The 27924-nt window shown below is 33.4% G+C and overlaps 1 protein-coding gene across 1 annotated transcript; it reads left to right on the top strand.

Annotated features, from left to right (window-relative positions):
• Positions 1–2895: 2895 nt before the first annotated feature.
• On the top strand, positions 2896–26660 carry LOC136999602 (uncharacterized). Its single transcript, XM_067353978.1, has 3 exons — positions 2896–3214; positions 3997–4123; positions 26165–26660. Exons 1-3 carry the CDS (start codon positions 3132–3134, stop codon positions 26255–26257), a joined length of 303 nt encoding a protein of 100 aa, XP_067210079.1. The 5' UTR covers positions 2896–3131; the 3' UTR covers positions 26258–26660.
• The last annotated feature ends 1264 nt before the right edge of the window (positions 26661–27924 follow it).

Raw genomic sequence — 27924 nt, forward strand, 5'->3', positions numbered from 1 at the left:
ATGTTGATTAAAACATTGAAATCTGGCTACAATGGTACCCAAAATGTTGACGTGGCAGCCTGTTGCTATGGGGTTTTGCATACAGCGCTATTAAAAGTGCCGATTAAATATATAGAAATCTGGCAACAATGGCGCTCAAAATGCTGACGTGGCTGTCTGTTGCTATGGGCTTTTGCACACGGCACTATTAAGGCTCCTGGGTAGTCACCGCAGCCATATTAGATTCGTGACGTCAGAAGCGAGAAATGACACGCCGAGAATTCTTGCGTGCCATTTCTAAATAAAATGATAATTTAACAAAGTAACACTCTAGATCGCTTTAAGACACCTGTAAAATTGTCCGAAAACTATGCTTTTTCCTTGACAGGTTATAAACAATCGTTAAATCAACCGTGAAACGAAGCCTAATTATGCGAGAAAACACACGGTTGACAGCTGTCTGTATGAGTAGAAAATATTCCTTCTACGTTGGGCTTTCCCTGCTAATCTTAGTTTTCGGATAATTTTACAGGTTTCATGAACACGTCACATATCACAGCACTAACATTTAACGAATATTAACGAAATGGCACGCAAGAATAAATTGGGTAGTCAACATGTCATTTTTTCACGTCTAATAGTTCATCGATTCTCCACCTAAGACGCTGCATGAGAATTTCTGTCATATGGACATGTCGGTAACGGTACTAAGCTATATATATTCTGTATTTATCGCGTTTATTTTTTTGTAAACAAATTTTTAAATTATAAATTAGCATTTTGTATGTTATTCAGTAATTTACTTTTATCGTATCAATTGATTAGGTCAAACTGTTACACTATTTACTTATACAATAAATCGACTGGGTAAATTCGACTAGGTTTTTATTCCTACCACAATTATGTCGCCACTGTCAACGCGGAGTTCACGGCTACGGGACCAGGAGCCTTAAAAGTGCTGATTAAATATAAAGAAATCTGGCAACAATGGTGTCGATAGTTCTGACGCAGCTGTTGCCAAAAATAGTGATGATATCATTCTTGTAACAACGCAAAATGGTGTCGAAAGTGCTGACGACGCAAAATGACGCCTGCGATTTCTAAGAAAAGTGATGACGTAATCTGTAAAAAATGTAGTCCCCTCCAATTTCTTGTAACCTGATACCCACACCACAAAAATGCTGATGCTGCGCTTTTACAACTGTAAACGTGTGTAACCTAATACCCCTCCCCTCTAAAGTGTTGTAATCTGATACCTCCTTCCCTCAAAGTGCTGTAATCCGATACCGCCCTCCCTCCAAAAGTGCTGACGCAGTGAAATCTAATACCCCCCTCCCCTCCAAAAGTGCTGACTCAGCGTAATTTGATACCCCCACACCCCCCTCATTGTCCCATGGGTCAGAACGCGCTTAGCTATACTATTTAGAATTAATAAAATTCTGCTCCTGAAAATAAGTATCGCACGTCTTGGATACGATAAACAATTCGTTGTTAAGATGTAAACGACAAGGAGAGTACGGTAGGTGCACACTGCACACTAGATTAATTGCATTTTTAAACCGGTTTTTGCAATTGATGTGTGCAGCAGAACTGCCAGATTAAAGACCCGAGCAACGAATAACCAAACATACACACACAAGCAAAAATCACGTATGTGTGTTGTGCAAAGCTTTCTGCGCAGTCATGTATACGATTCCTTATTGGATCTTCAATCTGACAGCTCTGCTGCACACATCAATTGCAAAAATCAGTTCAAAAATAAAATTAATTTACAATGTAAATCGAGATTTAAATTCGCATCTGAAAACTGCTGCAAATCTAAATCTGGATCCGAATTTGATATTCTTTTATTACTCGAATATTTTGAAAAATCCGGATCCTCGGATAATCCGAATTTGAAGCATTACTTTTATTTGTTATCCGGATAATGTTAGATTTAAACGAAATTTGGGGTGTACTTCCGAAAAACTATCACCTCCGATTTGACTGATTTTCAGCCTAAATACTTATTTTATCTAGTAAATAATATTCCCAAATGGATTTTTGGCGCAAATGCCCTCCAGCCCCTCTCAAAGGGAAAATTGTTTTTGTTAATTATTTCTGAAAGTATTCATTGTACGGAAAAAGTTGTCAAACAAAAAATGAAGCTCATAAAAAACTCTACAAATAAGGTACTATACATATTTTACCTAATTCTAACATATTAATCGTTATTATTAAAAAACTTGTAAAAATCCCCGAAGGGGGGGGAGGTGGGGCACGAAACTCACTACATCCACGCATACACTTTACAACGCGAAGCAAGGTTCCACATGGGTTTACGAATTTTTACGCAAAGCGAAATTCAATCCAGACTCTATGTGTATAGTTTTTTTATAGTAGAGCCCCCCGCAAAAAGGCAGAACACACTGCCTCCAGATTTTACAAGTTTTTTGATAATAACGACTAAAATATTGGAGTTAAGTAAAATATGTATAGGATCTTATTTGTAGAGCTTTTTATGAGCTTTATTTTTTGTTTGACAATTTTTTCCGTACAATGAATACTTTCTGAAATAATTAAGAAAAACAGTTTTACCTTTGAGTGGGGTTGGGGGAGCAGAGGGGGCGTTTGCGCCAAAAATCCATTTAGGAATATTATTTACTAGATAAAATAAGTATTTAGGCTGAAAATCAGTCAAATCGGAGGTGACAGTTTTTCGGAAGTTTATCCGAAATTTGAAGCCCTAGTAACAATAGCAAAAAGAAAAAAATTGATAATTAAGAGACATTGCTTGATCTTTATTTTTTACGGTTTTTTTACTATACAGTGTTTTCAGCAAAGCTTTATCACGCATTTTTGGCGATGCGTGGCGAATGACGATATTGTCACATCTTGGAAAGTCTTGTAGTTTGTAGTTTACTCAGTGCTGTCGACGATGTCTATATATATACGCACGTGCGTATGCGGAACACAGATAAGCATAAACTGTGGCAGCACAGTGTCGACAAGCGGGCATATACGAACACACAGCGAGTACAGTTGTCGCGGATGACAGTCTGATTTACTCAGATGACAAATTTGATAAAGTTTTCTGAATCACGTACACTTCCTAATCATATGTAATTATCCTTAGTGAAGTGATTTTTATGAAAAAAGTTTTATGACTCGAAATGATGATGAGTTACTCGTACTACTATGTGAAAACTATTGTCGAGGATGGTCAACCATCAAAAACATATAAATTCGCAAAAGGGTAAGCTATATATAAGTAGTAGCATTAATCTTTTCTCTTTGTGTATGACAAATTTAAATAAAAAATAAAGGTTTACATTGAAAATTTTAACTTTTTTAGCAAAATTAATCTCTGGAGATATGACACTTTATTTTTCAAAATCAAATTTTTAATATTTTTGCAAGAAGAAAAAAGAATTTTTTAAATAAGTTAAATTATGTGAAACACATGATAGATTTAAAGTCAGATCTAAAATAAGAGGAGTTACGTGTGCGACCTAAGCATGATGTTTGTTATATGTTTTGCATATTATTTATTTCGTTTTTAAAGCTTTTCTCTTTTTCTTTCTTTCTCTTGAAAAAGGATTTAAATCTTGTTTTAAGAAACCAGATGCTATATTTTCAAAGATTAATTTTGTTTAAAATTCAAAATGGTACAAGCATTTTTTTAACTGTAAATATTATACATTATTGCTAAGGAAATTAAATAGCTGGCACAAGAGAAAAACAGGGAATGTTAAAAATAAAGATTTTGTTAAAAATAGATTTATTTATAAAATAGTTCTATTTATTAAAATTACTTTTTTGCAATTATAAAATCCAATAAATAATTTCAAATATTTGCATTTATTATCAAGCATCTACATTTAAATTAATCATTATTTATCAAAAAGTAGGATGTTTGGCATTATTTATTGTTAGCTATTTTTTATCTTTATTTTCTATCATTTGATGCCTAGTTGCTACCGCATCTTTAGAAACGGTTTTACACCTCATATACTAGAGAAAAAAATTTTTGCTTAGATGTCCCACACAAGCGACAAAAGACGCGTGGTCGACGGTAGGTCGCTATAATCTTCTCTCGCGTTTACTACGAGGAGGACTCTCTGGTTCCGGTGATGTGCATCATCCTGCCAATACTACTTTTAAGGTTTGTTATCACAAATTTTTATCTCTATTATATCCATCCTTGTTGTTCATCTATCCTTCGAATTACTGCAATATTCATAATGTTCGCTAAATTCTAATGCATAATTTGTACTTATTCTTTCTTTTTCTATGTTTTATATGCCACGAAAGACAATTTTATTTAGAAAATAAATGTTTTTAAGTTGTATTATATAAAATTATCGATCTATTATTAGTAGAAAATTCACTGCAATTAGTAAAATTGACATAAAATGTATTTTCGTTTGTTATTTAGAATTTATGTTGTGCTTCTCAATATATTTTCTTTGATTACCAAGTTGTTTTTGTTATTCTTTACTTTTTCCACTCTAAATTTTCCATTCTAAATAAACAATATGGTATCTTTGAAAATACCAAATATTTTTTTATACATACAAATTTCAATTTCATAATAACAGATAGAAACATTAATTTGACTTTCAAAAAAAGAACTTCTTAATAAAAGGATCATTCAATGATGGTTTGAAAAGAGATATTATAAAACATGACTTTTATCGAGAAACAGTAATTAGAAAATTTAAACAATTTATATAATATCAAAACCGCGAATTAATAAAATTAATAAAAATGGAATATATATATTTTTAATATTTTCTCTTGCTAAATAACTATTAACAGTAACTACTAATAATGCATATTTTGATTGAATAAAATTTATTTTTTTGAAAATATAAAGTTTTTATTTTGACCTATAAAAACAGTAATTTTATATGGTAGAATTTAATATACAATACATAAATTGAAAGAAATCTTTAATTAATAACATTCTTTTTTATTCGCGCAGTATAATTGATTATTAAACCACTTTTAATTATTGTGTATAGCAAACACATGAAATTCGAAATGAATAATCTTATATACTATTTTATTTTTTTATTTTTTTATTTTTTACATAATTTTATATAATCAATTTTACTTTACTAAATTTATTCTTAAAAGAAAATAAATGCATATTTGTGACTACTTCAACACATATTTTTCACACCTAATATTCGGAATGAGATTGATCTCATGCGACTAATTCAGGATTAATATTTTTAATCTGGACACGATCTCGAACTGACAACGAAAGCAGCTCAACGTGACGTACAATTTCAAAAAGAGATTTATCTAAAGATTCTCAGTACGTCGATTTGGAATATCTCCTCCTCTTTGATGTTTTTCGCTCGTTAAACACGCGGCAATAGAAACTGCGTGAGGCGGATGCGGTCGACAACATCACACTATATGCGGCGGCCAAAATTCACTGCGTGAGTTAATCGTGCATCTTCGCCGTAGAAAAGATTTTTTCGACATACCTCTGGCACAGCGCCAAATTCACTTTTAAACATAAAACAAACCCTCTCGTATGCGCGGGATATGATGTGTAGCGTCGACATATTTTTAGGTCTGCTACATTTAAGATTCTGCCCTCGCGCTCGTGCCTCAACGCGATATTTACGCAATTTTAATTTCCTTCTTAATTTTTTTAATACTATAATCTTTTGGATACAATTTCATGAGATTTCTTACAAAATCAATAGTATATTTTTTTGATGAAATCAACATTTTAAACAATTAAATTTCAAGATTATAACATTATTTCTTCTTTTTCTTGTATAAACTTTACATTTTATGTTTCAAATCTATGTAATTAAATCAAAATCTAATTAATTTATTAATTATTACATTACTTATTTATTTATTAGCTTTATTAATTAATGATTTCAAGAGTCTCTTAAATTTACATCTCCAAATTTTTTATTACGAGTGACATTTCGACATCAAACATTCAAAGATTCAATTTGTAAATTATTGAAAAAGTTCTTCAATAAATTTATAGAAACAAAATAATAAAATTAGCTAATAAATAGCTAATAAATTACATTACAAATCAAATTGCATTAAAAATAAAAGGATTTATATAATAACAGTCTTTAATATTTAAAATTTGAAACTCAGATTAAATATTTTATTAAAAAACATTTGTTTCATATTGTACATTTAAAGGAATATTTTAATTTAAACGATTATTTTTATGGCACGTTTTACATATAATTTCATTGATTTCTTATTTTTAAATTAAAATTTTTTATCTTTAAATTTAAAAAAAGTAATTAATTTTAAGCATTATATCAGCGGAAATAAAAGCCATGGTATATGTCATTTTCAAAAAATTTTAAACTGATGTCTATGTTTGTGTCCATCCTACATATCTGAAATAATTACAAATATTTTTAAATTCTTATAAGTAATTCTTATAAATATAGCTATCGTCTGTATCATGATAATAATAATTAAATAATTAAAATAAATTTTTAACAAAATAGCGGCCGCTTAAAAAATAATATACATATTTTTACAAAAATTCTTCGACTTTTATAAACTGTAAAAAAAGTTTTTGAAATATTGGCCTAAATGGTAGGAATGATAGATGACAGATGTTCTGCACATGTATTAAAAAACATAAGTTAATCAGTTAGTAGCTTCCATGAGAAAAACTGGACACAAGATGGAAAAACATAGTTTTGAGACAAACGCGTTTAAAATTTTATTGAAAGTTTTTAAGTGGATACCGATTCTACTTGACATTTATTCTAATTCATTACACCAAACTACGGAATATTGTTTCATTAAACTACGGAGTATTGTTTCATTAAACCTTACACTATTTTTACACTCATGATATATGATCATGATCATTTATTGTAAAAAAAAAGAAAAAATTAAGAATGCAGTTACTGTGTCTCTGGTAATATAAATTGTCACTGAAACTTCTATAACATCGATGTTCTTTTGAATTTTGTCAAATTGCTTTAAAGGAATATTTTTAAAACTGTAAAGATTAAAAATGTATAAAAAATATAACTTGTGCTTTTGCTTTCTAAACTAAAATACTTTCTTAAAACCGTTAATATTTTGTTGTACTTGCAAATAGCGCATCTGTGCACTGACAAAATAACGTGCCAAAATATTTTTTATAAAAGCCAAATATTATATAATTGCGCTTTTTATTGAAAACAAATCTGGCATTAACAAAATTATTGTTAGTGCCAAATTATTGTATAGTTTTTAGCTTACTATAATGTTTATTGAATAACAATTAGTTTGCAAACGAGCACGAAGTAAGAAAAACACCGCCAATCAAATACGAGAAAAAAGAATATCGCGAGCTTTTCTCTTAACGCAATGACTTATAGCTTCTTCAAAATCTTCAAATTAATTTTCATGAAATTAGTTGGAAACACGTCTCATGGCCTGAACTTGAAACACTTGATCTTAAGTTCTGAACATCAAATTTTATCTATGTATAGTCAAACTTACGAATTATCTTCTAATTTAAAACTAAAAAGAGTTAACATTTAATATGCTTATTTTTTTTATTTTATTTATATTTATATATAAAACAATTTAATTAATATTTACATATTCTTATTATTTTTATTTTTATTATTTATAGTCATAAAACTTATTTAAATAATCATTAAATAATTTTTTTAAGGGGGAAACCTCGTGTAAATTGCTAAAACGAAAGTGATTTTTAGAAATTTTTTTTGAGGAAACAATGTAACGGATCTTTTTAAAACCTTTTGGTGTTTTATTACATATTTTAAAAAGTAAAAAAAATTTTTTGTTAAATAATTGATTATATAGCCAAACAAACATTGCAGCCTTGTTGCCAGAGTTATGAATTGGCGGAAGTAGTGCCTTTTGTACTCTTCTAAAACAAAAATACAAAAAAATTTCTTCTTTTCTATGAAATTACCTCGATGAATCTAAAAAATAAACAAAAAGTTGAAATAAAAATTGAAAAAATGGCAGCACTTTAAAAAGAAAATTGCGATTTTGACTTACAAAATTACACTTTATTTATGCAATAAAAATTGTTTAAATTAATTATTTTATTAATTTTATAGGTTCGTCGACAATTTATACTATTAAACTATATGTATGCACAGGGATAACTCGATTGATCGAATAGTTTTTGAGTAATTTTTCTCGCCAATTTCCAAAAACTGGTTTCGAGAAAAACGCATTTAAAATTTTCGGTATCAAAAAGTAAAAAAGGAAAGTGATTTTTGGAAATTTACAGCTGTTTTTCGCTAGTCTGCTATTCCAGGTCTATACAGCAAACCTTCAGCTTCCTCGTTCACTACTTCTTTTTCCTCTTTCACTGCTTTTTGGCATAAAACATCGAACACTACACTCGCGGCGCTGTGAATATGTCCCATAATAAGATCGTATGCACTTTTACATATGCCTTGCCCGATGTCCATAAGGCCGCAGAACAAGTTTATCCCTTCTCTACGACGCTTTACGAATACTATCCTTCGATTAATTTTATAACATTGTTTATAAAAGGCTCTGATCTTAATATCTTTGCGATTACAGCGGCATGTAACAACAAGTTTAAAACCGAGACTCCGATTTCCTGCTTCTTCAAATTTCACTTTTTTGCTTGCATTCTCTAAATTGCACTTTCAAATAAGTATTTCCGAAAGCGTGCTGAAAACAGTTATAAATTCTATAATTATATATCTTATATTACCGTTAATCGAGCCGAGCGAAGAGTCTCAACGCGCGTCCCACCTGCGCGCAAGAAATGGGTTGTGGGCTTCTTAGAACTTCGAATTTTGTTCTGTAACTTTGGGAATATATTTTCTACATGAACTACTATTGATTAAAGCAAAAACAATTTTTCGATTTTTTGAACAGGTTACACCAGGCTCCTCCCTTAAATAATCATAATATAATTAACATGATTATGTAATTAAAATTTTTTTAAATTCTAATTATCATGTAAATAGTTTTTATCTTTGTCGTAAAGCATTTGATAACACTATCTGAACGCATTATATAAATCATATGCACATTATTTATACTTTTATTTGTATAACAAAATCGTTGTTGCAATAAAATAGAGGTGGACTTCCGAAAAGCTATCACCTCCGATTTGGCTGATATTTAGCCTAAATGCTTATTTTATTTAGTAAATAATATTTCCAAATGGATTTTTGGCGCAAATGCCCCCTCCACCCCCCAAACCCCTTCAAAGGTAAAACTGTTTTTGTTAATTATTTCAGAAAATATTCATTATACGGAAAAAGTTGTCAAACAAAAAATGAAGCTCATAGAAAGCTCTACAAATAAGGTCCTATACATATTTTACCTAACTCCAATATTTTAGTCGTTATTATCAAAAAACTTGTAAAAGCCCCATAGGAGGGACGGCACCCACTGCATCCACGCATACACTTTACAACGCGAAACGAGGTTCCACATGGGTTTACAACTTTCTACGCAAAGCGAGATTCAATCCAAACCCTATGTGTATAGTTTTTTGGAGCCCCCCGCAGGGTGAACACACTGTCTCCAGATTTTTGATAATAACGGCTAAAATATTGGAGTTAGATAAAATATATATACGACCTTATTTGTAGAGCATTTTATGAGCTTCATTTTTTGTTTGACAACTTTTTCCGTACAATAAACACTTTCTGAAATAATTAATAAAAACAGTTTTATCTTTGAAGAGGGCTGGGGGGCGGAGGGGGCATTTGCGTCAAAAATCCATTTGGGAATATTATTTACTAGATAAAATAAGTATTTAGGCTGAAAATCAGCCAAATCGGAGGTGATAGCTTTTCAGAAGTTTATCCTAAAATAGTATGATAAAACTAATTCGCGGATTAAACTTTCTTTTTCAATAACGTTTGTGGGAGATTCCTTATAAGGAAAAGGGGATAAAGTTCCGAATAGGTGAAACGCCCGATTTTTTTTAAACTGCACTATTTTATGTATTTTGGCGCGCTGATTACGAATATGATAATGAAAATTGCCGACAAGGTCATTTTCAAGGTCAAAACTCCAAAAAAAGTAAAAAGATATCACTTTTTTGAGATTATTTCGAGAAATATTGATGTAACAAAAAAATGTCTCAAATAAAAGTTGTAGTTCTTGTAAAAATACATTATTTATGTTGTATGCATTTTTTTGTGTAAAACTGATAATTTTCGAGAAAATTGACGTTAAAGATTAAAAACTTTGGTAAACAGGTAGGCCTTAGCTTGCATGCGCATGCCGTTTAAGAATGTAGCGGCGTGTGTGCGTATACAATTTATGTATATTTATTAAATCTTTGCCTTGCTAAAAATCTAATGAGTCTACAATATACTAAAAATACTAGATACTGAAAAGATTAGCAAGACCCCAACGCAAGGTGTGTGCGCGTAGAAAGTTTATATGAATTAAATCTTTGCCTTACTAAAAGTATGATGAGTCTACTATATACTAAAAATTTTAAATACAGGAAAGATTAGCAAGACCCCAACGCAAGGTGTGTGCGCGCAGAAAGTTTATATGAATTAAATCTTCGCCTTACTAAAGGTATGATGAGTCTACAATATACTAAAAATATTTAATACTGAAAAGATTAGCAAGACTCCTACGCAAGGTAGAGAGCATATTGTGTTTGAAAGTTATTTTAAACTTCTATAATAGTGACTAGCCATGTAATAGGCGGAGGGAGGGGCAGAGCCTTATCCCCTGCACCCCCCTCCCCGCCTGCACCTTTTTCCCCCTCGGGGGGCTCCGCCCTCCGAACCCCCCGTGTTTCATCCTACTTACCAAAGTTTTTAATCTTTAACGTCAATTTTCTCGAAAACTATCAGTTTTACACAAAAAATGCATAGGACATAAATGATGTATTTTTACAAGGACTACAACTTTTATTTAAAACTTTTTTTTGTTACATCAATATTTCTCGAAATAATCTCAAAAAAGTGATATTTTTTCACTTTTTCTGACCTTGTTTTGACCTTGAAAATGACCTAGTCGGCGATTTTCATTATCATATTCGTAATCAGCGCGCCAAACTACATAAAATAGTGGAGTTTCAAAACAATCGGGCGTTTCACCTATTCGGAACTGCACCCGGAAAAGGAATCCAGAATGCACGCGATAAAGAGACGTCCGTATAACGGCGCCGCATCGGCGGCAGCATCACGACGCTGACGTATATTGGGCGGGGGAACGAGCCACCCGTTTCGAAACGAAACGAATTTTATCGAATATATGTTAGTCAGTGTTTCGCGTATCCCTTGCTTGTTCGCGTTTGTTTTCTGCTGGATAAGCTGTTGCAAAATCACGACGAGTATCGTTTGGTGTTGCTCTCGGTAACGGAATTTTATTACGAGGAATTATAAAAATCAACTTGTATACGATATGATTATTTGCGTGATAGGAAACTATCGTGGATCTTTATAAATATCTTAATTTAAAGAGTAATTTTGGACAGTGCAGTAAGTTACAACAGCAGATTTTTTTATTGATAAAAAATTTATTTAATAATATTATATACATGTATCTCGATAGAAACGAATACGAGTATATGTCAAATTGTAGCAGAAAAAAACCGGTCAGATAATGATAACTATGTAAATTACATGTGAGTCAGATAATAGAAATTAGTCCCTTTTAAATGACCACATTTTTGCTTATTAATCATCATAATCATTAATTATTTTATATTTTGTTATAAAATAGTTTTTTAATATAATGACTCTATTTATTGACTTCATAATAATTGTTAAATTGTTGGATAGATTTTATCTAAACCAATGCATTCGATTAAAGATGTTCATCTGTAACGTGACATAATGACGCTGACACGAATAACAAGTTTCGCATATAGGTGCATTTTTGGATCGATAAACATTCATCACAATGCCACAATTTTAAGAGCACTAAAGGATTACGGCTTTTGAATCATTGGATGAAATAAAAAATTAATATTAGTTAAGATAATAAATAATTACTTGCAAACAATCATTTCTCTTTTAATTCTCTCTTATATAAGCTTTAATTTTGTAATTCTTAACCCTAAAATAGACCCTAAAATAGACGCGTGGTAAACATAAATTTTTTTTATCAAATTGTATTATAGAAAAAAATATCATTTACATATTTCATATTTTTAGCACCTTTTAAGAACATATTAATATATAAGCTGTCCCATTTTAAATAATACACTTAATTATTTCAAATCATAAGACAATTTTAGAAAAAAAGTTACAGATAAAAGTTATGTGGTTGCTAAAGAACATGTGGTGATTTAAGATTGAATTTTTCCATCAAGGTTATATCAAGATCAACTTAAATCTAAATCTCTCATTTTCGAAATATTTATTGGGTTATGTAATAAATGATTTCAGATTTTCCAATAGATGATGTTATTGTTTTTTATGCAACATGCTTAAAAATCATGATAAGGGCAAAACTTGATTACAACTTCGACAAACAAATATTTAATTTACATGATAATTAAGCTGAGCGCTTATGTAAAACGCTGAAAATAAGGTGATTTTTGGGAACTTTTTTAAAGAAACAATTCAATGAAACTTTTTGAAACTTTTAGTATATTTTTAAGTACAATTCTAGATATAAAAAAATTTTCCGTTGCAAAATAGTGCATATATTAAAAATTATAAATGCGGTTCTCCAAGGCCTCGGTGTCGGACTTTGCAATTGACGTGTAGCATAGCGCCTGTTGTACTTGTTTGAAACAGAAGTAAAAAATATTTTAGTTTTATTATAAAATTCCGTTATGAACCTATTTGCGAAGTAAAAAATGCAAAATTGAAAAAATAACGGATCTTTGAAAAAAATTACAATTTTTACAAAAAAATTTCGCATTAATTATGCAATAAAAATTATTTAATTTAATAATATCATTAAAGAAATAGGTTTGTCTAGAGGGGAATTTAGTTAGCTATATGTATGCACTGGAGGAAATCGATTGGTTGAATATTTTTTTAGTTATGCTGCACGCAAATGGTTTAGAGAAAAACGCGTTTAAAGATTTGTGTATGGAAAAGTAACTGTTTCCGGCTCTAGTACAGCTCTTTGAGGCTAGTCTGCTATTCCAGGCCCATAGAGTAAACCTACTGCTTCCTCATAAAAGCCTTGCAACTCAACTTGTTGCTGCCTACAAGCTGTTCGAACCTTCTTCGAGCTGCTTTGGCTATTCAGCTCCTACCGCCTCACCCGCTCCACGTCCTGAGTATCGGCGAAATACTTGCATTGCTGTCCGATCTTTATGTCAAGCGTATTCATAATTTTTAATATAATGTAAGAGCCTTCATTTAAAATACCTGCAGCAGTATAAGCGACAATCTAACAATTTTTATGCCGGAATGCAAGTGTTTAGGAGTTAAACGCCATACAATAGAGTTGAAACTCTTATTGGCATTTTGCATGTGCCCGCCTAAACATCTTTCTAGAAGATCTCTCCTCGACAATCCGGCAATAAACTAATAGGAGTAAACATGATGTCTTCGTTACTTGCAGTATTCAATTTTTTTTATTTTGCACTCTGTCCTTGCGGAGTATTTTCTCTATCAGAGAACTGATTGCCATGAAATGTTCTTTTACGCGGCCTGGATTGACGATAAACTTTCTGTTTAGTACCTTTCGGATACATTTTGATGCTCGAAAATTTCCGCACAGGAAGTTCGAAATTCGGAGCACGACTGAAAAGTGAAGCGACGCTCTATGACGTCAACTATATCCATACTTACAAACACGTACACAAAATATACAGACACATTGTATACATAAGCAAATATCTGCCCGGCTCACGGTCAAAGCCTATTGTGTAGAAGGGACCGAGCGGAAAGACGCGTGTTCTCCCGTATACCTGCGTGACACGTAGGTATAAGACTGTCCGTAGTATCGTTAAAATTTCGAATTTCGATCTGGGACTTTGGGAACATATTTCTCAGATGTATTACTAATCATCTATGCAAAAAAAATCGATTTTTCCGATCCGTTACATCAGGATCCCTCCTTAAATTGTGTGTTTAATATCCCGTAGGATCGCGACTTGTGTCACTTGCGTATGTGAACGCTATTTACTTCTCTGGATAAATAAATTGTGTTCTTTTTATTACCATATACTTTATTGCTGCTGTCGCTATACAGTTCTGCGTGAGACTGACTTTGACCCCGCCCTTTCCTTGCGGGGATACATCGAAAACAAAACACTAACGCTCGCTCTACGTTCTAACAAATAAGAATTGAATATAACGCGCGCGCGGGCTATACAAATTTAAAAAACTACACGACATACCGCCGCCCTTGAAAGCGCCAGGTTTCAATATTATAAAAAGAAAAGAAAAATATACATGACAAAAAGAAATACACGTATGATTTCATACAATATAAATCAGACATCTTATGGTTCAATGGGCAAAACGCATAACCGTGTGATGGGTCTTTTATAAATTCCCTTGCTAGTGTGCACAGAAACAACTCGAATAGTATTGTCGTTACTAGGATAGACTTCTTCTATGCGACCCAAACTCCAGCACAAAGGTGGTAGATTGTCCTCCTGTAACATCACCATCTGTCCTATCTTGATGGGTTCGCTTATCATATTCCACTTCGTGCGAATTTGGCACGTGTGAAGGTATTCTCTTGTCCATCGACGCCAAAAGTGTTGTTTTAATTGTTCAACTCGCTGCCATCGTGACAGTTTGTTGGTTGGTAATTCCATGAGATTGGGTTCTGGGTACGTCATAAGCGGACATCCTGTCAGAAAATGTGCCGGAGTAAGCACTTCAAAATCGTTGGGGTCGTTTGACAGAGGCGTGAGTGGCCTCGAATTTAGTATAGCTTCAACTTGTACTAATAATGTGAGTAGCTCTTCATATCTTATTGATGCTTCACCGATGATACGTCTTAAATGAAACTTCGTACTCTTCACTGCTGCCTCCCAAATGCCGCCCATGTGCGGAGCTCTGGGTGGTATAAAGTGCCATCTTATTTTTTCTGTTGTCACAAAGTCAATAATTTTTGTTTTGCAAAGATCGTCATTAAATAACTCATACAATTCATTGAACTGACGTCTTGCTCCGACGAAATTCAAGCCATTGTCGGAGTACATATCAGTGGGACGCCCTCTTCTGGAGATGAATCGCTTGAATACATTTAAATAAGCTTCTGTGGAAAGATCAGCAGCTAATTCTATGTGAACTGCCTTAGTGGCGAGGCAGACGAATAATGCTATATAACACTTTATGAGCTTGGCATTCTTTCGTTGACCTTCCTTATATTCAAAGGGTCCTGCATAATCAACGCCGCATTTTTGAAACGCATATTTTACTTTGTTCACGCGTGCTTCTGGTAAGTCTGCCATCAATGTTGTACTTAGCTTAGGAACATTGCGCACGCATACAATACACTTTCTTATTAGATTACGAATAATATTCCGGGCTGACGTAGGCCAATAATTTTGGCGCACAGCCGCTAACGTGGCTTGCATTCCTGAATGCAAATGTCACTCATGTTCATAGGTAACAATTAGTCGAGTAAAAGCATGCTTACCCGGTAACAGAATCGGATGCTTACATTCATAGGAGATATCGGCGTGACTTAATCGACCTCCAACTCTTAAAATGCCATGCGAATCGATAAAAGGATTTAATTTTAAGATATTACTATTTTTACTTACGCGCTCACTATTCTTTATATCATATAATTCTGTTCTAAAGGCATCGCGCTGTACAATCTTTACCAGTGCTAGTCTGGATTGTTCCAATTCTTCAGTCGTTAGAGCTTGAATCGTATCGACCCCTTTCGCGTCGTTGGACTGCAAAGCCTTCGTTTTTAACTTACAATTTTTACTAAATCTAAAGCAGAAAGCAATAACGCGAATAAGCTTAATATATTTGGAGAAACGATCAAAAACATCATGCAATGATTTAGTTTTTATTTTGGCTGTCAAAACTGTAGCTCTTCCCTCTGGCAGTTGCACGTCCGATGCATGAAAACTCTCAGAAGGCCATTCATCCTTGTCTAATTTTATCCAAGATGGACCATGCCACCAAATTTCTTAATTGTGCAGTAGATCGGGCATAACACCCCTGGAGAGTAAATCCGTAGGGTTATCCTGGCTAGGTACATGTTTCCAGTCATCTACATTTGTAAGTCGTTGTATTTCAGCGATACGATTCGCGACAAACGGCGTCCATTGTCGACTACACGATCTTAGCCAACACAATACAATTTGCGAGTCTGTCCAAAGATGGATAAAATCAACTTTGAAAGGCAAAGAGTCTAATACCTTTTTTGTAAGTTGAGCCAGCAACAATGCTCCACAAAGCTCAAGACGCGGTATTGATAGTGCCTTAAGACAGCGCTCGGAATTAGTTGCACATTTCGGGCCAATTCAAGAGACAACGCCTCCTGTTCCCCCACTACCGCCCGGCCGCTGGCGGTCGAGCCGCCGATAGCTCTGACGCAGGAGCGTTTTATATAAAAAATAGGCTCGGTTGTTGAGGCATCTCTCAAAAAATAGTAATATTTTCTTTGCTACATAAATAATGTTTATTTTCATTAATAATTAAATATATATATTATGTATTAATGAAAATAAACATTATTTATGTAGTGAAGAAAATGTTACGATTTCCTGAGAGATGCCTAAACAATCTAGTCTATTTCTAATATAAAACGCTCCTGAACCAGAGCTATCGGCGGCCCGCCAGCGGCCGGGCGATAGTGGGGGGACAGGAGGCGTTGTCTCCAGAATCGGCCCGAAATGTGCAACTAATTCCGAGCGCTTAAGAGGCGCGACTCTCGACTTGGAACACAGCAAATGATTTTCAGGCTGACCATTAATAGAGATTGATCGCACATAAATACATGCTCCATATGCTTGTTGACTAGCATCTGAAAAACCATGAATCTCTATGCCTTGCGTTGTATCGTATGTGATCACCTTGCGAGATATTTCAATCCTACTGAGGATTTGTAATTTACACTCGTATTCTCTCCAAAGAGTGTGCAGCTCATTAGATATAGATTCGTCCCAATCAATTTTAGTACGCCATAGTTCTTGCATTAACAACTTGACGATTATGACAGAAGGTCCTAGCAAGCCCAAAGGATCGAAAACTAAGGCTATTCTGGATAATATACTACGCTTAGTAGGGTTTTCTAACGGTAATTGATGCCCTATACTTATGAATTTAAAAACGTCTGAGTCACAGTTCCAAACGATACCAAGAGCTCTAGTTTCATTGTTATAATCAAGAGTCAAATTAAATTCTTTCTTATGAGGGACTCCGATATCCTTAAGTGATGAATGATTAGATGACCACTTTGTCAGTTCAAAACCACCTCCTTTGAGCAATTCGATTGTTTGTTTTTTGATTTCTGTGGCTTCTTTTAACGTAGATGCTCCTGTAAGCAGATCATCAACATAAAAATCACGTAACACTATCCTTGAACCGATTGGATATGATTTTGCTTCATCTTCTGCAAGTTTACGTATTGCTCTAATGGCCAAAAATGAAGCCGGCGCTGTGCCGTATGTAAGTGTGAGAAGTTCAAACGTTTTTAATCATCTTGTGAAGATTCACGCCAAAAAATTCGCTGCAATGATCTTTGAGATTCATCAAGAAGAACTTGCCTATACATTTTAGTGATGTCGGCAGTTATTGCATAATAAAAGGTGCGAAAGCGTACTAAGATGGAAAACAAATCCTCTTGGATAGTTGGGCCAACCAACAAGGTATCATTTAATGATAATCCTGACGAACCTTTACATGAGGCATCAAAAACCACTCTTAGTTTGGTTGTGATACTGCTTTCCTTAAAAACTGCGTGGTGCGGTAAATAGTAAGACACCCTTTCATTTGTAAGATCCTTAACTTCTCGCATATGATTTAAGCTAATATACTCCTGCATAAAATTGCGATATTGTGCGTAAACAGCTGGTTGCATCGACAAACGCCTTTCTAGACTGAAAAAACGACGTTTTGCGGTTTCTTCTGTACTACTCAATCTTTGAAGTTTTTCTTCGTTTGTAGGCAATTTGACTATGAAACGGCCTTCAGCGTTACGACGAACATTCTGTTGAAAATGCATTTCGCATGTTCGTTCAACGGGATTATACTGTGAGGTGTTGTTAGAAGAAATTTCATGCTCCACTTCCCAAAATCTGGAAATAGACTTGTTTAAATCGTTAATTGAGGAAATATGACACACTGAGTTCGCTATCGTTTTATCTGAGACCTTATGAGCTATGCCAGAGATTACCCAACCAAGCTTAGTCTTTTGTAGAGTAGGATGCGCCTTGCAAGCCTTGATTTGACCTACGCAAATAAGTTGCCAAAATAGTTGAGCCCCAATAAGCATATCAATTTCACTGGGAAGATTGAAGTTAGGGTCAGCTAGTACAATATTTGATGGGATTCTGAAGTTTGAAATAGGACAGAATTCTTGTGGTAATCTCTGTGTAATTTTAGGAAGAATTACACATTCAATATTATCAATGTATGCATTTATTCTAGAACGAAAACTAACGTCAACTATCCTTTTTGATTCAAATGTTCCCTCTGCTACTCCAGAGATTGACATATGCAATGAACGATCATTAAGTTTTAATTTGCTTACAAAGTTTTCAGTAATGAAGTTTAGCTGAGATCCACTATCCAAAAGAACTCTACAACCATGGGTATTTCCATTTTGATCATATACGTCCACCATAGCGGTTGAAAGAAGAACCTTGGAGGAGTTATTGATTTGCATACATTGAGTGACCACAGATGGCGAAGAGGAAGCTGCATTTATTGATTTAGATGCAAGACCTGTTGATTGATTATCATTTTCTGATTCGTCAGCCTTTGACGACTCGAAATGTAATAGAGTGTTGTGTGCTTTTCCACACTTGCGACATGAACTAGACGAACAATTCTTTGCTTGATGCCCTCCTGTCCTCAAGCAATTAATACATAAATGAGACTTCTTTATGATTTCGAAACGTTTTTCGACAGGGAGCTTGCGAAACGATTCGCACTGGAATATAAAATGCTTGTTTTTGCAATGAACGCAAGATTGATTAGACGTAGTTACGTGTGCACTAGGATTCTTGGCCTTCTGCGAATTATTCGATGCATCGGAGTTCATGCGTGTCGTGGCTTTATTGAATATCGTTTCCAATGCTTGACATCGTTTTGATAAGAAATCAGTGAGTTGTTTAAAGGTGGGTATCGTAGTGTCTGTACGACTTGTCTCCCATTCCTTTACTGTAATAGAATCAAGTTTAGTCATTACTAAATGCACCATCATATCATCCCAGGCGTCTACAGGCCTTTGAAGCGCCTTAAGGGCCCTGAAATGCTTAAGTATGTTATCGAGTAAACTACGCAATGTCGTGCAATTTTCCTTATAAATTGGAGCAATTTCGAACATAGCTTTAATGTGAGTTTGAACTGTACGCCGTTTGTTATCGAAACGCTCATTTAATAATTGCCATGCTTCTGTATAATTATCTGTAGTGATGTCGAAAGATTTGATAACTTCTGCAGCCTTATCCTTTAATGAAGAACGCAAATAGTGAAATTTTTGAATAGCGGATAGATTTTCATTTGTATGAATGAGTTTTTGGAATGAATCATGAAAGGTGTACCAATCTTCATATGACCCCGAGAAATTAGGCAGTTGAATCTTTGGCAATCAAATGTGTGATTCTACGTTATTTTGTTGGGTTATCTGATTATGATTGTTTCCATTTACACCTATTGGTTGTTCCAAACTAAGACGCTGATCATACAAAGACATGAGTTGAAAATACGCTTCTTCGAAACGCGCACGTTCATCTGAATGCACCGCAATTACCTCAGCACTAGTGTCCGAAGCTAAGCATTCAATTCGCGATTGCACTTCATCAAATTGCTCATATAAATTTGCTAATTTCTTTTTACGTTCATTTAATTCGAAGATCGTAGCATGTGCGGATTGCGGAGATTCTATAAATGTTTTAAGTCGCGTGGCGGCGGCCTTTATGCTTTTTCGCCTTATCTTCGCTTCGCTTTCCGTTAGGCTCATTTCGCTACGTTATATAATACTAAACGGTGACTTACGTGTAATTGATAATCACAAGATAGGAATCTATATCGCTATATTACTTAAGCCTTCGGTGCGATGAGGAATTTGTAGGTTAGTGTCCAATGACTGCAATAGTTCCAAATATATTTCGACGAATGCCTTTCCCAAAATGTCGGAATATGCGATGTCCTTGTCTTGTATGTGCCTTGTTAGATAAGATGGCTGCTGGGCGTACAATGTTTGTGTTATCGATGTGTAGAATTGGCAACGTTCTTCACGCCCAAGACGAACTATTCAAGAAACGAATGCCTGCTTGGCATATGCTGTGATTATGATACTTGTGGCTCACGCAATTGCACACGGCCTTGCAATTATGATTTTTCAATACGCCGCGTGGTTATGTCTGCATACGACGTCTACGATATGATTTAGTGGCAATGTTTTACCAAAATCCGGCTCGAAGGACCAAATGTTTAATATCCCGTAGGATTGCGACTTGTGTCACTTGCATATGTGAACGCTATTTACTTCTCTGGATAAATAAATTGTGTTCTTTTTATTACCATATACTTTATTGCTGCTGTCGCTATACAGTTCTGCGTGAGACTGACTTTGATCCCGCCCTTTCCTTGCGGGGATACATCGAAAACAAAACACTAACGCTCGCTGTACGTTCTAACAAATAAGAATTGAATATAACGCGCGCGCGGGCTATACAAATTTAAAAAACTACGCGACACTGTGCTTTGTTTGACAAAAAAAAAGTGAACAAATTTATTTGAAAAATCCAAAATTATTTATAACATAAGCCAATATTTTCAAAATATTTTAATGAGTGTCTCATTTTTAATGAGATTACAAATGAAACACTCTATACCCATACAGCACCGAAAGGTTGCAGAAACATTACATAAATATTTCAATGTAATGATGGAATATTGCATATACATTACGAAACGTTGCTGCAATGTTGTTGCAACACTACAGCAATATTAAAATGTCCGCCCTCAGTAGCATTGCAATGTAACCTTACAATAATCTTACAATGTAATCTTACAGTAATCTTACAATGTAACCTTACGGTAATCTTACAATGTAACTTTACAGTAATCTTACAATGTATTTGTAATGTAATAATGCAATTACTATTTTAACAGATAAATTTTGCAAACATATAAAGGTACCCAAGATAAAAAAGTATACGATTTCATAACTGCTTTGCATTTTAATAAGTTATTTTATATTCACAATAATAATCGTTTGTGCAATTGTATTAATTTATACGATTATTATTGTAAATATAAAATAACTTAATAAAATTACATTTTTACAATTACAAAACAATTATAAACTTTTAGTCATATACTTTTCCTTATCTTGAATGCCTTTATATGCCCGTAAAGTTCATCTGTTACGTATCTGAAACATATATAACATTAGTAAAAATTATAAGACTTAATTTTGTGAAATTGAAACAATTAAAAACAATTCAAAAATTATTTTATTTTAGTATAAACTATATTTCTTTATAAACACTTACATGAATACATGAATACATGAATACATGAATACTTTTATATATTATTTATTTTTTTTATATTGCACTTTGATTATATGTTGGCTCTACATATATATATATACCGGGTGTTTCAGACCACCCGTACACCCCATTTAAAAACGAGGAAAGTGGTTATTTTAAAAAATGTTTCAGACAAAAGTTGTTGGTGATCAAGTAATGCATTACATGGGCATATGCGATTGACCTTGAATAGCGTCGTGAAGGTCATGTTAAGGTCGACTTGAATTTTTTAAATGGGAACCCTTACTTTTTATTTCATATTCTTGTAGCTGACGTCAAGGCAATTTCGAAACACTGGTTACAAACTCTTTTTAGTTGAGATTTTCCTGAGTTATGAGGCTTCAAAATTTAAGTACCGCCGGCGTTAGCATTACCCAAGATGTACCGCGTGGAGGTCGCACTGTCGGATTTACACCTCTTCGGGGTACTTGATTAAAGTGAGTCCTCTTGGTTCTCACGTGTGTGTGAGAGGGAGGGGGGGGGGTAATCTTGGGCATCTTGGGTAATGCTAACGCCAGCGGTACTTAAACTTTGAAGTCTCATAACTCAAGAAGATCTTAACTAAAAAAGATTTGTAACCAGTGTTTCGAAAACGCCTTGACGTCAGCTACAAGAATATGAAATAAAAAGTGAGGGTTCCCATTTAAAAAATTCAAGTCGACCTTGACATGACCTTCACGACGCCATTCAAAGTCAATCGCATATGCCCATGTAATGCATTACTTGATTACCAACAACTTTTGTCTAAAACATTTTTTAAAATAACCACTTTCCTCGTTTTTAAATGGGGTGTACGGATGATCTGAAACACCCGGTAATTATATATACAGGGTGAGGAAAAAGTACCGGGACACCTAAATAACTTCTGAACGGTTTGAGATATTGGATTGAAATTTACAAGGTTACAATGGTATCACACAATCTATCACATAACACCAAAAACGCCCATTTTAACACCCCCGGGTGGCGGGGGGGGGGGGGAGGGAGGGCGAGAAAATTTTAAATGGAATGTGGGATCGAGTGAGGGTTCGTTTGAAAGAGCTTTTCGAGATGAGAACAACGCGATGTCGCCGAACGTCTCTACGATTTTTTTTTGCAGAGTTATGATCATTTAAACATTGAGATTTCGCAGTAGCGGAGAGCCCACGACGAGGACGTGAGAAAGACTTTCCGCGGACACGTGTGGATAAAATTGCATGTAGGAAGGCATGTGGGGTGTGCGTGCTTGCGCAGTAATTAACGACTCCAAACCACCTCTGCTGTGTGTGTGTGTGTGTGTGCAAGATCGAGGATGTAATTAACTAAGGCTGTATAGGAAGGTTTATATCAATTGTTCAAAATGTGCACCGTCAACTGTTTGACAACAGGCTATCCGATGATAAAAAGATGAAACGGCATTTTGAATGTAATTATGAGAGATAAGAACAGCTTCCTGAAGAATCCGATTTCGTCGTGAGCCCTCCGCTACTGCGAAATCTCAATGTTTAAATGATCATAACTCTGCGAAAAAAAATCGTAGAGACTTCGGCGACATCGCGTTGTTCTCATCTCGAAAAGCTCTTTCAAACGAACCCTCACTCGACCCCACATTCCATTTAAAATTTTCTCGCCCTCCCTCCCCCCCCCGCCACCCGGGGGTGTTAAAATGGGCGTTTTTGGTGTTATGTGATAGATTGTGTGATACCATTGTAACCTTGTAAATTTCAATCCGATATCTCAAATCGTTCAGAAGTTATTTAGGTGTCCCGGTACTTTTGCCTCACCCTGTATATATATAAGGCGCCTTTGTGCAAAGCAGAATTTTATCTCTTCTCTTAATATTTTCATTTACCAATCTTTTATAAATAAGATATTTTAAAAATAATTTTTGACAATGTCTGATTTATAAAGGATTGGTAAATACACAATTTTTGAGAAAGGCAATTTTTAGGGTAGTCATATTTTAAAAAATAAACAAGTTTTCGATCCGACCGATATAGTTTCAAGTTTTGTGACACGGTTTTTTTTAATTGATATACAATATTTATTTTAGAAGAAATTAAAGTCTTCCAGAACAAGCACACAAAATTTTGTGTATGTATAGTGTTAAGAATATAGAATTAAATTTTAAAAATTAATTTTTAAATAAAACTTTGTGCGGTGCACAATTTGCACACTTGTTTGCGGCGGTTCATGACTATAATCCTCTCAAATTATAGATGGAAAGATTGTTTTTACTGTCTAGCTTGCATTCGTGTTTAATATGTGAGTATTTTTTCATCTATCAAGAGACACGGTAGTGTCTCGCGCCAAGTTCACGCGCAGCGCAAGACCAACCGTGTATCTTTACGCGAGACGGAAGGTTCAGATGAGCCGAGATTATCAGATCTCAATAATGGCTGGGCCGATTGAGTTGCTAATAGGCTCAATCGAAAGCGCATACCCAAATTACATAAGAAAAATATGCTTGTTTTTGCTCTGTGTGCTTTATAAATCAAGATATGTGCATCCAAAGTCGAGAAATCTAAAAATCATTATTTTTCTCGGATGTCGCGTAAAATGTTCGCTAAAATGTTCGCTAAAATGTAACGCATGTCTTATTGGTCAGCGTCGTCAGCACGCAACCAATCAGAACGCACTCAACTCAGATTTCTAATATGGCGGCGCTCAGACCTGTCAGCTCGCAGCTTTGATGATATTAATTAACGTTGATATAATTAATATCGGTCGTAAAATGTATATATAACGTGTTGTGGAAACGAATAAAGATAGTGTATATCAAAATAATAGTATTATTTATGAAAAAAATTTTTTTTGATCTTAAAGTGCAGAAGTGTAGCAAGACATGTTGACAACACTCTCAGTATTCTGTGGTTAGTGGACAGACAGAACAGAATGAAATTGACTGGAAATGATAAATGTTGTTAGAACTAATTTAGTATACATAGAACAAAAATATTAAACTTTGATATTTAATTTTATTTATTTTGGACAAATCATACACTAAAGTCTCGAATCATGTGCTTTTTTGACAGAAAGTATGATAAAATTAAAATTTATACAATCATACTAATTATCACTATGCCTTATGTGACAATTGTTTAGAGACTTTAGTGTATGATTTGTCTAAAATAAATAAAATTAAATAACTCAAAGTTTAATATTTCTGTTCTATGTATACTAAGTTAGTTTCAACAATATTTATAATTTCCAGTCAATTTTATTACAATTAAAACAAAACAGTGTTTTACCTTTCAAAAAAATTGTTGTATATATTAAATAAAAAAAACTGTCGTATATATATTATTTAAAAAAAAGAAATGATATCTATCAAAAAATTACCTTTTTTAAAAAAAGGTAAAAAAAAGCGCCAAGTACACGTTCTTGTTACAACTAAAACAAAACAGTATTGTTTTACTTTTCAAAAAAATTGTCGTATATATTAAACCTTTCAAAAAAACCTGTCATATATATTAAAATTTTCAAAAAAAGCTATCCTATATACTTCTTACAAAAAAATATGATATCAGGAAATGGCACTAAGTGGGACTAAAGAACTATGAAAAAACTTGTACACTATTTCTATAAAACTCTTCTATAAAACTCTTGTACATAAAGCTGTCGTATATATAATTAATTATATTATATACTATATTTTATCATATTTTACATATATTATACTATATATACTATATATATTATTAGATATACTATATATATTATAAAAAAATTAAAAAAATATTTAAAAAATAAAAATATTTATTTAAAAACGCAAAAAAACTTGGCGCTGCTACACCTCAAAGTAATGAAATTAACATGTAGTTTACTGTAGCAGCGCCAAGTTTTTTTGCGTTTTTAAATAAATATTTTTTTTATTTTTTTATAATATATATAGTATATCTAATAATATATATAGTATATATAGTATAATATATGTAAAATATGATAAAATATAGTATATAATATAATTAATTATATATATACGACAGCTTTATGTACAAGAGTTTTATAGAAGAGTTTTATAGAAATAGTGTACAAGTTTTTTCATAGTTCTTTAGTCCCACTTGGTGCCATTTCCTAATATCATATTTTTTTGTAAGAAGTATATAGGATAGCTTTTTTTGAAAATTTTAATATATATAACAGGTTTTTTTGAAAGTTATAGTTTACGTGTAAACGCCCAACCCTGCTTTTAATATTCAAAATAAGTTATTGGTCATTATTGTATGAAATATCCATAAGAGTTTATCATTTTTTTAAATATTAACAAAAATGCAATACTTTATTTACACACGCACGCACGCCGCGCGCGCACGCGCGCGCACACACACACACACACACACACACACACACACACACACACACAATTAGAAGTAATTTATTAAAATAATTTAAATGTACATTTTCAAATTACGCAGGTTATTGAAAATAACTGATCTTTTGCTAAATAAACTGTAAATGCAAAAATAAATGCTACAATACATGTATTTACAATACGTGTGTATTTATATTTCAAATCTGATTGATATACATAATCATGTTTTACAAGTATGTATTACGGACACTTTGTAGATACAGCACATATCGGAACCAAAAAGTCGTGGATGTAGCACGGAAGAGACCCAAAAGATCGTGGACATTACCTACGGAATTCGTGGACATTAGCTACGTAGTTCAATGTGCACGTTTTGTTTAGAGGCGCTAGCGGACGGAAACACGTAAAATGCGGGCATGTCCACTCTCAGTCTTCTCTCTGTTTCTCACGTATCTTTTTATAATGTCTGCTACTGTATTTTTACTTAAATTTAATAAATTGCTTATTTCTCGATACGATTTTCCTTTTTCATGATGATAAATAACAAGTTGGCGTTGGTCAAATAAGCTATTTTTGCTTTTATGTGTTATTTTCACTGGTAATACGTTCGATATCAATGAATTTTGAAATATTACTGAGCCTCTGAGCTTGCTATGTCCACACACACATTAAACTTGTGTTTACAAATAATATTATACTAACGGGTGATCCAAATTTACTGAAACAAATAAATGGCAAAACATATTATGTCCGAATATGTGACGCAAGAATTAAGCAGTATTTTGTTTACCACTTATTAAATGGAAAATTACATTAATAAAATAAATAAAGTTTATGTTTCTGACAACTACAATAAGTGCTTTAACTCATTAAAAACCAATCAATTCCTTAATTCAACATTAAATAAATATACAGAGTAATTATTTTTCAAGTATCATGGTGTCCGAATATTAATGCGAGTCACTGTATATGACTACCTACTTTAATATGTGGTAGACTTATCAATAGGAAGGTGAAAAATAAAAGCGTTATGTCGCTTATATTCAAACCTTGCGTAGGGGTCTTTGCTTATCTTTACAAATTCATTTTTAGTATACAGGGTGATTAAAAAAAGGGTTTAAGACTTTAAGGACTTATAGTATTCACCGAGAAGAGTAAAAAATGCTTAATCAACATAGGTTCTAAAATCAATCCTTTCGAGGTAAAATTAACTTTTATATTTACGAGTGTTCGATATCGTAAGTGAGTCTCTTCGCAACACATTGAATGTAAACAGAAGAATTGGTTTAAAAGTACGTTAGTTCAAGCTTGTATGACAACATAAAATTCTTATTTAGGGTAGAATTCCAAAAGAGTCAACCCTCCGATTTTATCGTTTGGTATACTACTCTATTTTAGTGCGCTGATTACGAATATGAGAATGAAAATTACCGAGAAGGTCATTTTCAAGGTCAAAACTTAAAAAAAGTCAAAAATTATCGTTTTTTTAACATTTTGATAAATATTGATGTAACAAAGAAATTTTTCAAATAAAAGTTGTAGCTCTTAAAAAAATACATCATTTATGACCTATGCATTTTTTGAACAGAACCAATAGTTTTCGAAAAAAATGAGATAATAGGAAAGACATTCCCACTGCATCCACGCATACACTTTACAAGCGAAGCAAGGTTCTACATGGGTTTGCAACTTTCCATGCAAAGCGAGGTTTCAACCCAAACCTATGTGTATAGTTTTTTGACAGTAGAGTTTTACGGAATATTCATCAGCGATAGTCAAATCATTTCAGGAGGACGTGTTGCCCTCTCATTTTGGATTAACTTCTTCAGTCAGAGACAACATTATTCAGAATCATACGACTGACATTGCTAAGAATTTATTTGGCAATCACCAAAATCTAATGCTGATCTGTGATGGGACGTACGCACGCCATCAAAAAAGTACGAATAATGAATTTTAAAGAAAATCATTTTTTGGTCAAAAGAAAGTCCCACTTTGCAAGCCTTTCACGATTTGT

The sequence above is a fragment of the Linepithema humile genome, chromosome 4 (assembly GCF_040581485.1).
Source record: "Linepithema humile isolate Giens D197 chromosome 4, Lhum_UNIL_v1.0, whole genome shotgun sequence".
Taxonomy (NCBI): domain Eukaryota; kingdom Metazoa; phylum Arthropoda; class Insecta; order Hymenoptera; family Formicidae; genus Linepithema; species Linepithema humile.